At 35.6% G+C, this 11,549-nt stretch overlaps 1 protein-coding gene across 4 annotated transcripts in view; it reads right to left on the bottom strand.

Moving 5' to 3' along the window:
- The window catches only part of AP3B1 (adaptor related protein complex 3 subunit beta 1), a 151,516-nt gene that overhangs the window by 76,486 nt on the left and 63,481 nt on the right, over positions 1–11,549 (bottom strand). For all 4 annotated transcript variants that reach the window (XM_027634754.1, XM_027634752.1, XM_027634753.1 and 1 more), the window contains exons 14-15: positions 8,708–8,817; positions 2,536–2,712 (exon numbers count right to left, since the gene is read on the bottom strand). In XM_027634754.1, the coding sequence (XP_027490555.1) occupies positions 2,536–2,712; positions 8,708–8,817 (287 nt within the window). The remainder of the gene's footprint in view (positions 1–2,535; positions 2,713–8,707; positions 8,818–11,549) is intronic.

Raw genomic sequence — 11,549 nt, 5'->3', positions numbered from 1 at the left:
TGATGGTGTGTCTCCAGACCTCCCGATTGGAGGCCAGAGTAGACCAGTTATGATGATCAATATGGCCAAGGCTGAGATGTTGTTTCAGGGAGTCCTTGTATCTTCTCTTTGGGGCTCCTCTCTTGCAGCAGCTGGTGGGCAAGTTCACCATAGAGCAAGATCTTAGGGAGGCGGTGGTCCTTCATCCTTGAGACGTGCCCTGCCCAACGTAGCTGTGTTCTCAGTAACATGGCCTCAGTACTTGTGACTGCTGCCTGTTCTAGAACAGATGTATTGGTCACATAATCTGACCAGTGGATGTTTACGACTGTGCGGAGACAATGTTGATGGAAGCGTTCTAGGAGTTGCAGGTGGTGGCAGTAGATAACCCATGATTCAGATCCATATAAGAGAGTAGACAGCACTCTGGGTCTGTAAACACTGATCTTTGTACTTTTCTTCAGGTGTTTATTTTGCCAAACTCTTTTATGAAGCTTTCCAAAGGCACTATAAGCCTTTACTAACCCATTGTCTATCTCTCCATCAATCTTACCATCCAAGGAGATGAGGCTACCTAGGTAATTAAACTGCTGGACTGATTTGAGCTCTGATTGGCCAATGGTGATATGGAGATGAAGGAAGACTTCCTGAGGTGCTGGTTGACGGAGAACTTCTGTCTTCTTTAAGCTGACTTTCAGCCCAAAGAGCTCAGCAGCATCTGCAAAGCAGGATGTTAAATGCTGCAGGGCTGCTTCTGTGTGGGCAACAAGGGCGGCATCATCAGCATAGAGCAGCTCCCGGACAAGATGGTTTAAGGTCTTAGTGTGCGCCTTCAGTCGCCTTAGGTTGAACAGGCTTCCATCAGTATGGTATCGAAGGTAGATACCATCCTGATCCTCGAGGTCTGCCGTGGCCTTTTGGAGCATCATGCTGAAAAAGACTGTGAATAGGGCTGGTGCGAGAACACAGCCTTGTTTCACACCATTAGTTATTAGGAAGGGCTCAGAAAGTGCGTCGCCATATCTGACTTGGTCGTGTTGATCCTCATGGAGTGAGACGATCATTTTAAGGAACTTGGGGGGACAACCTAAACGTTCCAAAATCTGCCATAGACCTTCTCTGCTCACAGTATCGAAAGCCTTGGTGAGGTCAACAAAGGTTACGTAGTAGAGACCTTTGTTCTGTTCCCTACACTTCTCTTGCAGTTGTCTGAGAAGAAACACCATGTCTGTGGTACTTTATTTGAATAAAGGGTTATGCAACACGTATATGGTTTAAAATGTATTAAGATGTGAAACTGGAAAAAAACCATCACGGAAATCATCATCTCCTTGTAGGTGATGGATTTTTCACCAAATATGGTGTGGAAAAATTTACACGGAAAATTAAAAAAACTGTATGGAAAATTATTAAATATTCTGTAATGAGCTAAAAGAAGACAGTTTTGATAGTCAAACCAATCTTTCCTTATCTCAGTCAGCATTTTCAGCAGGATGAGCAATGACAGAAAGATTTTGTTACTGCCCCATTTTACACTGTATAAGCAAAGCACTCATTCCTATCTGAGTGCATGGTGAGACAGTTCATCTTCCACACACCCTACAAATTAAAGTCTCAGATCACATCTGTAGTTGGATATAGCTATCAAGGAACAAGAAGACACCACAGTTGAGAAGATGTGAGATTGGGTGCTGTGCAAACTGTTGTAAAACAAAGAGGTCTAGCAGCCCAGAAAAGCGTATAAGTCTCAGTCAATATATTTCTTCTACATGTGGAAAAAAGAAATCTTTGATTTTAGAACCTTTTAAAGCAGTAACTGGAATTACAGTGACAAATTAGTGTCAAAATATTATATTCCATAGCCAGAGAGTGATGGAGTTCACAGTGCTGTCACTGAGAAGAATAAGGCAGCTGGCACCTCTCACAGACATTATTCAGCTGCCTGGAGATCTAAGTTCACCATTTTGTACTATCTGACATTTTTAGATTATCTTTACTACTAGAGATATCAAAAGCCAACTTCTCCACTAGGTAAAATGAAATAGTAAACACACAAACATATTAAAAAATAGAAAAAGGGAATGCAGTAACTATCTTTAAAACAAGCACTGATGGAAAAATAAAACAAGGCCTTTTACTGGTATCTCCTTTTACATATCCTGATTAAAAAAATGAGCAGCTTCTTGTTCAAAATGACAGTATTTCCTTGACAATTCTGGTCTTAGTTTCAGAAAACAGCAAATCACATCTGGAAAATCTCCCCTCTGATATTACTAATACAATTTACAAATCTTCCTCATTAACGTGAATTGAAAAATTGAGTTTCCCAAAGAAAGAAAGAAACAAAAAATCACATTTATGATCTGGCATACTTAAAGATTCATGGTTAGATTTAGTCTGTTAGATTTCTTGAAAACTGATGTTTCTTCAGCTTTTCTTCATACAAAAATACGGACTAGTTTTGGTTACGTATACAGAAGAAATCACTATTTATCTACATAAACTGTACAAAACCTACTATGACTCTAATACATACAATTCTGAGTTTAGGTTTACCTGTTTTGAGTTTGTTAAATACAGTTTTGCACCCAAGTTTAAGATCTGCAACTTCACAAGGTCGTCTTCATTAGTGAAACTCTTGGCTGTCTTTCTCAAAACATCAGGTGCAATCTTCGGAACCCGCTCACAGTACTCGCCAATGAGCCACAGAATGCTGGCTCTGGCTACTGGAACCTGAAAAAACATCAAGAATTTTAAATTAATACATTCACAGACTGCTTGCATACTTGTATGTGTCTGTGTTCAATAACAAGTTACACAAAATACTATTTAAAGACAACTGCCATGCGAGAAATGCAGAGTGAAATTAAAAACTGTTCCATATGGCCACTGTGTTAGGCAGAATATTTGTACAATTGTAAGACAGTGATTTTGCCCCAAAAACCACGTGTTACAAGTTGATGAGACAAAGAGAGGAGGTTTGGACATAGAGGCACACAGAAGCAACATGTTCATGTTTACAGTATAAGGTGACAGCAACTGAGAACACAATCCAAGCCTCTGAGGTGTGGTTGTGAATCCTTGCCGCCAGGTTACACTGCACATCATGTTGAAACAAGCCAGGGTTTTCGGTATTACTATATTCATACAGAAATTGTTTCCAACTATACACCTTTCTCAAATCCTGTCTATCTAGTTTAAAAGCACATGGATTTCTTTAACATTATTGCTACCTTTCCTTCATTTTTATTCCAAATTTCATGACAGTAAGATTCATATTTTTGCAAATGTCCAAGACCAGCTAACATAGAATTTTGGTGAAATAAGAGTTCAAAACTACAATTCGCAATTTCTGAATAGGATCTACCACCTTAATTGAAAACACTCTGATCAGAAAATTCTTACTTGGTTCTTACTTTGAGCTACTTGACAGTTTCACTGAAATTATTTTTTTTAATATGAATTGACAAAAAAATTAAATAGTCTTGGAATTCACAGTGCAAGAGAGGCAAACAACTGCTACATATAAGAACTTTAAATGCAGTTAGAGTATGTTCGTCTGCAAAACAGTAAGACTGATGCCATTACTGTATACCGATTTCAGAAGGGAAAGAGGTTATTTCTAATGTTCCAAAGGTTATACTGCATTAAGACCTTACACCTAATCTATTATTTTAAGTTGGGCTAAAGAATAGTAATTGAGTGGTACATTAAATTTTCCAGTACTGGAGCAGTTCAAGTTGCCTGCTGCACAGATAGATACCTCTAAATAAGAATGTATAGGCAACTTCAGACTTCAGTTATGGCAGATTTATTTTTCTAAAATATTTCATTACAGACTTGTTAAAATACTAGAATTCTACGAGTACCATACTTCAGGCAGCAGCCTATTAGAAACATCCCTTTTCCTATTACTATCTTTTTATAAAGCAAAAATAGCTCACAGTGTAGACCAATTTTAGGAACATCATTAATTATGAAACACTAACATCCCTATTGTACTTTTCCTAGTCAAACTCAGGACTACACTTTAAAACCACAATTAAATATATTTAAATATATTTAAATAATGTGCATTTAAGCACAGTGTATTACTCCTTCAAGTTTTTTCCCAGTTTGCAAAATGTAATTATCAGAGTAATAAACTAGTTTTAGAATGTTAAATAAAAAGACTAAACAAAGTCTAATTTGAAAAATAGTGACAATGGAAGACAGATGAAATTTCTCATGAGATTCTGCCTTTGAACAAGGTGGTTACCTCACTATGTAAATACCATATATATATTAAACACAATTTTGCACCACAAGAATCAATATCAATTAGAGACTTTTCGAATCAAACCCTGAGCAGAAGCCATTTTAATGAAAAGTGTATGTCGAACTGATGAACCCAATGTTTCTGTGTCACTGGATTCATTTGGGGTCAAAATCACACAATATTTTCAGACTTCTTTCTCCCTGTTTAAGTTTTCCAGTTCTCAACCACGAAATATCAAGTGCATGATCCTGCAGCTGTTGTTTCCAGGGCACTCAAAGCAGTAAACAAGAAATGAAGCCCCTTCTAGACCTTCACTGCCTTTTCCAGTACAGCTTAAGTAGGGACCTTGAATTGACAAAAATGCAGGAAATAATACTTTCATTATTCAGCCCTGCTCTGCATTATCCTCAAAGGCAAACAGGATTGTAAATTACTTTGCCTGATGTTTTATTCCATATGCCCCGAGCAAGTGGTTAAGTGCACTTTTTAAGCCTTTAGGACCAGGAGGCAGTTTCTACTACCATTTCAACCCATTACCCGTCTCAAGGAAAAAAAATAAATGATTAAAAAATAAAAAAGAAAAACCAGCCAGACCCTCCCCTCAAAGCAAAACTGGTTACCTTCAGCAGTTAGAGAAAGCTATTATAAAGATTTTACAGATTGCTCTAAGCAGCACAATTGAAAAACTATTGTAGTTCATCTCTCAACTTAATCACAAACCACCTAAGGCTAAAGTACAGCTTAAAATCACTAATTCTGATTATCCATATATCACAAAATGAGGAGATATTCAAATTGCAAATGAGATATAATTCTCTGCATCCAGAAGAAAATTTGCATAGATAGCAATTTTTTTAAAATTTTACTTGGAATCAGAAATGGAAAGAGGGATGAAGTTGATTTGAAATGTCAGACTGACAGCAAGAAGAAAAAGTGCAAGGAAAGAATAGGCCCTTTCCCGTAAGTGTATTTTTTAATCTGTCACTCTAAAAGCTATACACATGAGCCTATCATAGAGTGAACACCTAGTACAAACTAGCACTGCTTAGATCTCTGGCCCACAACTTAGCAAGTCATTAAATGGTAAAGCAATGATGATGTCATTAACACATTAACAGCTAAATGGAAATGTTTTTATGATTTTTAAAAACAGAATTTTAAAGAGATCCAATTATTGTCTTGTTTAATATCTTCAGGACACCATTACACATGCAATTTTTAGTTACAGCTTTTGAAGGGTGTGGAGGAAAGGAGCTGGAGTGTAGCTGGATCAAGCTGTACTGTGCTGTACTATGCATAGGTTTATGTACTCAACAAATACCAGACACAAAACAAGTATCACAGATCTTTCGCTGGGCACACTTGGAATAAAAGTTTAAGGCACAAATGAAAACACACAAAAGCAAAGGAACAAAAATAATCACTCTTTTCAGATATGTAAGAAACAATCAATCAAAGGGTAAGATGAAATAGACTTAATCTTTACTGTAAATGAGAGTCAGTGGTCTACAAGAGCTCAGTAATGGTTTCTTGTATTGGGTTTGTGTGGTTCTGTGAGAAACTTCCAGAAGCTTATTTTACTTCTCATTATCACACACTGATTCTGTTAGTAATAAATTCAATTAATATCCCCACTTCAAGTCTGTTTTCTCTGTGACAGTGATTGGTGAGTGATCTCTACTGGTTCTTAACTCATGAACCCTGTATTATATTGTCTCTGCCCTGTCCATTTGCAGAGGGGAGTGATAGAGTGGCTTTGGTAGGTACCTGGTGTCCAGCCAGGGTCAACCCACTACAACTTCTCTAGATGAAAAAGATGAAGACAAGAATGTCAGTAAAGTACATGACCTGAAAGAAACATTGCTAGGAAAGATTTTTAGGCACTTCGACATTGCCAATCACAATCTCAGGCCAACACAAGTGAAATTTATAACAGTATCAATGAGAGAAATTCAGGCACCAATCCATTAAGGTATTCCACTGAGTTTACACCAATTTTGTTTATTTTAGGGGTTGTTTACCATTTACCCAAACTAAACCCTGACAGAACAATCAGAAAGTTTACTTTTTGCTTAAAAGTTTTTTGATTTAATAGTATTTAATTCTGTTCATGCTTTCAGCCACGTATTACTTAGTATTAATTTCAACTCTAAAAAGCAACAAATAATTTCTTTGGTCATTTTCTCCCATCTTCTAGTTTCTGTCAAGTTCATGCAAGACCATATCATTTGGTTGCTTCTCCTACATCCAAATGCAAGAGTCCTTTAAAGACAGTGGTATACTCCTGCATACAGCTATAGGGTAGGTACCATAAGTTTCAATCCTAATACTTTACCCAACAGAAGAGGTCAGGACCCCCCCCCCCCCCAAAACCCCAAACACTAAAAAACCCTGTGCATAGTAAGGGTGTATACAAGTGTGTATGTATGTACATATACCGTATGTCAATGTTATAATGGTCAAGAATCCTTGATTTGTGTCTGTGTCTTACAGCACAAAAATCTCAAGGCAATTGTGTTACATCAACTCACAACCACTTTTACCAAGAGCAATGTTTAAAGTACAGGTGCAGATCTCAGGAACTCCAGTAATACTTTATTAAATGTTGACATTTCAAACTCACATCCTCAGTAATTATATTCTCCTTCCTAAATGTATACACTCAACCTTTACAGAAGTAAGGGGATGGGGGTTTGGACTAGATGACCTTTACAGGTCCCTCTCAACCCAAACCATTCTGTGAAGGAATACATTCATTTTCAGATAATAGGGGGAGGTTATTTCAGAAAAATGATATGGCATTCAAATTATAAATATGAACTTCTTTGAAATTTATTCTCAAGCATTCTGAGAAAGATATATATCTTGAAGTTATTAAAAAAACCCATGGAAAAGTGTCAAACAACACATAAAACAATCACCTTGGAGAGCCTACAGTATCACTATCACTGTTTTGTTCTCGAAGAAGTAGTATGATTCAGAATCAGATTTTCATTTTTAATTTATTCCTATGACTGTTCCACAGACTGCTCTCCTACTACTTACCACTTTCTAATATTCTGTACAACCTCATACTGGAAAACCTGAGAACACTGAAGTAGTTCAAGTACAGCATGTCTTTCTGCCCCCCCTTATTCAACCTAAAGAAAGATTTTCTTTTCCAAAAATATTCTCTTTATTTAAAACTTGAAGTATTTACTTAGAAGTTTTGATTGTATAAAAGAGCTACAAACCTCTTTTAAGTGTTAAATGGAATATTTAGAAAATAACTATTTTCGTCTGTACAATACGTGGAAATAAGATGACAAACTCATTTGGTGAAGTGACAGAAGATGTCTATAATAAGATCATACACTATTTAAGAGACTGTAATAATCAATCAAAATATTGCACAAATTTTCTGAAAACACAGGTGATTATTATAAAATAGGTAATACTTATTTTGATATGTAATTAGCAGCATTATCTTATATCCTCTTTTTATATGAACAATTCAGTAGAATTTCTTTTCTTTACATCAGTTAAAGAGTTTGATCATTAGCTGTTAGGAGCCAAAGATTCATTTGATTTGTCAGTAACATGAACCAAGAATTTTTTCCAAGAACCACTTCCTTTTTCTTTTAATATTCCAAAGTTTTCCAAATTCAACTACTGAGAAATGAAGATTGACTGATTTAGAAATTGCTCCATCATCAATAAATGTGTAATTTGATGAAACTAAATAGTCCTGTTTAGAGGCTCTACAAAAAAATAATTATTGACAGATAAAATCTGTCACCTTTGGTTTATGATGCAATAGGTAGCTAACGGTCATCAGCCCTATATTCTAATTTAGGATAGACTACTAAATGTTGTACCAATTACTGGGACTGTGTGGAGAATCTGGCCAATAGCTATTTGCATACCTAAAGGTCAATTAAATCTAAAGACAGATGATACCAAATAATGCAAATTTTACTGCTAAATACCACAGAATCTCACAGGAGATAAAAATGCAACTTCAAGACACATTCACAGCAGCATGTCTGATATCATGGAAAGCTCAGGTGTTTTGGGGAAAAAGGTTTAAAATAAAATTTTTTAAACTCCACTCCAGATCACTAACAACTGGTTGATAATCCTAAAGTTAGCTGCTTCTTTGTCCTTACTTTCATTGCAACTTACGCACTCCACATTCTAAACCTGCTATTCATCTTGGCATAACATACTCATAAATGTTGACATACTCAACATTTCCAGGGATCTCTTTCAAAAAATCACTTCCCAGATCTAAGGCACAAATAGATGCCACCTGACAGTTTCTATTTCCTTTTCTTTAAGATCACATAACACCATATTTTATGTTAAAAATTAAAAACTATGTTGTATTTCTCTAATACACTTATTTCCATTTGTAGCACAAATTCAAAGGACATAAAAATTTCACTATCTGTCAAAAAGGAAAATAAGACAGTGTGAACAAATACTCACTGTAATGTTATCCAAGAGTTTGGCCATGTGCTTAATAATTTCACTATGGTGTGCTGGTTGGGTTTGCAGCAGTTTCTTAATGACAACAACACTTTCAGCAACTACAATTTCTGTATTAGACAAAACAAATTATTAATTTTAAAATCATTTATGCAAAAGAAAAAGTCGCAAATAATTGATTGCAAAACATGTAAAAGCTTTTAAAACATGCTTTGTAGAACTGAATTCCATTTACCTGGTACAAAGAGGTAAACTGTTCTAAGTATCATAAGTTCAGCTTCCTGAAACAATTTATATGCAGCAAAAAGAGGACAGAGAAACATTCTAAATGTAAAAATATTATCCTACTACATACTTTTTATGAAACTGCCTTTTAGTGAAGATGCACTTTGTATTTTTCCTTCTCAAACCAAGGAACAGTGTGAAAAAACATTTGTTTTTCATTAAAATTATGCATATTTGTAAGAAATTTGCAGTCTGAACTAAAAATACAAACACTCGTTGAATTTTCAAAGAAATATTCAACATTAAAAGTAACAGATCACTCATATGCTAGAGAAATAATTAAACATTTCCTTTGCACTTTTTCACATTCTAAACAGTCCCTCAGGTCTGTAACTTAATCTCTCGTACATTCAAATGAAGCTTCTAAATAGAAAGCTGTTGTGAGATTCATGCCAAAGTCATGCACTAGAGTGCTTAACTACCGTAAACAAGTAACACCCACAGCCTATTCAACTTGTATGAAATACCTAAAGCTAATAAGACCCAACAGGTGCAAAGGTGTAAGAGTAAACTCCTGCTGTAAGGAAAGATGAAGAAGTCTAATGACCATTTGTTAAACAGAGATATTCCTACATTTCAAGAGTTAACCTGACACGTGGACCATTCATTCAGAAATCAAGGATGGTCAAGTTTCAATAGAACAGCATAGGGAAGAAACGCCTAAATTTTGGCGTTTGTTTGCTTGTTTGTTTTTTTGAGAAAGTGAACTTCTTTATGGAGACAGGTTTTTCAAAAGCTCTGAGTATGCATCATTACGCCATAAGCCTATGAAACGCTTAAATTTCAGCTTGCAGCTTTTTGTGTCATCCTTTATTTGACATGACATCTTTCATTTTCTAAACTAATTCCTTGAAGCAAGGTTAACATGTCTGCATCATATATCTCAAGGTCTTGTGTAATCCTACAGATGAATTTAATTTAAACTGTGTTTTGCCAGATACTAAAATAAGAAGACAATTCTTGAAAATTACGATCTGGAATATATATAGTGGGGAACACTGTAACAACAACATTTATCAGTAAGTATTTTGTGATACACTGAACAGTTCAGAAAAATAAAACTGAACCCAAAAACCTAAGTGGATTTGAAGTCATTACTAAAAACACTTGTTGACAATGTAGAACTGATTATGATAAAATGAACTACACTGAATAAAATGTCACAACAGGAACTACTTTAATGCAATCTGTGGGAGCAAATTTAAAGAAAATAAACCAGAATTGTGAACAAATAAACCAGTACGGTTCTTTTACACTACTCTAAATACCAGGAAAGAAAGTATCAACAAAATCAAAATGAGTTTGTTTTAGAATAAGGGCTTGCACAGTCCAGAAAAAACAGAGAGAATCCTGGAGGCTTGCTTTGCGCACATGAAGAATCCCCAAAACGAGCATGAAATAAAAGACAGGCATATAGGTTCAAAACCCAAACAAACTCTAACAAAACACTAAAAGGCATTATGAATGAGCAGCAAGAAAATTTTAAAATGTAAATTTACCAGAACTATCAAAGAAAAAGTGCGTAGAAGACAAAAATAAATAAACACAAGAATCTCAAAACAGCGAAAATTATATCTACAGGGTCACATCAGTATCAGTCCAGGAACAGGTTACCCAGACTGGTGGTGATGCCCAATCCCTGGAAACATTCAAGGTTAGATTAGACAGAGCTCTGAGCCACCAGGTCTAATGGAAGGTATCCTTGCCCATGGTAGGGGAGTTGGACTAGCTGATCTTTAAAGGTCCCTTCTATACCCAAACAATTCTGTAATTATTTGGGTTATTACAAGGTTATGCAAATGGTTAAAAACAATGTTAAAAGGCAATTACTAAGTATTCAGGTAAACCTGAAGTTTCTGCTTTTCAGAAGGACACAAAGTTTAGTCTGGTTAACTTTTGCATCCTTACAAATAACAAAACTCAGAAACCTCATTAATACATATAAACTGAATGCTATAAGGAGTTGCTTTTCTTTTATGTCATTCTAGCAGTAATTACATTAGATATGTAGTAGTTACCTGATGCATTAACAGTTCCAGTGATTTTGTAACTTTCCTGGGTTTGTATAGATTCATAGGGGAAAAAAAAGTTTTAGCTATACATCCTACAACTGTGTTTACATCCAACCTGCAACTTTCAACAGAAAATGAAAGTCACTCATTTAAGAAAAACCTGCAGAATATAGTTATATATAGTATATACAGACAGAAAAAAGAGACTTCCAATAATCCCATCTGTCTCTTACATCTAAAATGACTTTTATGCCACAGTGCGGTCAGTGGTCAGTTGAAATTACCAATGCAATTGCTTAAGGAAAATGCAATAGTCAAATGCCAAATGTCACATCGAGGAACCAAAACAACTTTTCTTTCTGTACTTCCTTCAGCAGATGAGGAAGAAAAATAACTCTCAGCCCTCAACACAGCTTCACACAGAACAGTGTCTTGAGGAGTCAGTCAGGTCCAGGTGGGATAGCTCTTCACAAAGCTTTTTCAGTGTCTCATCATTGAACTTTCTTGTTTCTGTTGTGCTTCTGTAGTTCAAATGTTGTTGGTTT

This window comes from Corapipo altera, unplaced genomic scaffold, assembly GCF_003945725.1.
Source record: "Corapipo altera isolate COAL_440 unplaced genomic scaffold, ASM394572v1 61411, whole genome shotgun sequence".
Taxonomy (NCBI): Eukaryota; Metazoa; Chordata; class Aves; order Passeriformes; family Pipridae; genus Corapipo; species Corapipo altera.
Note: the sequence above shows the minus strand (reverse complement) of the source record. Positions and strands in the feature narration are given on the sequence as shown.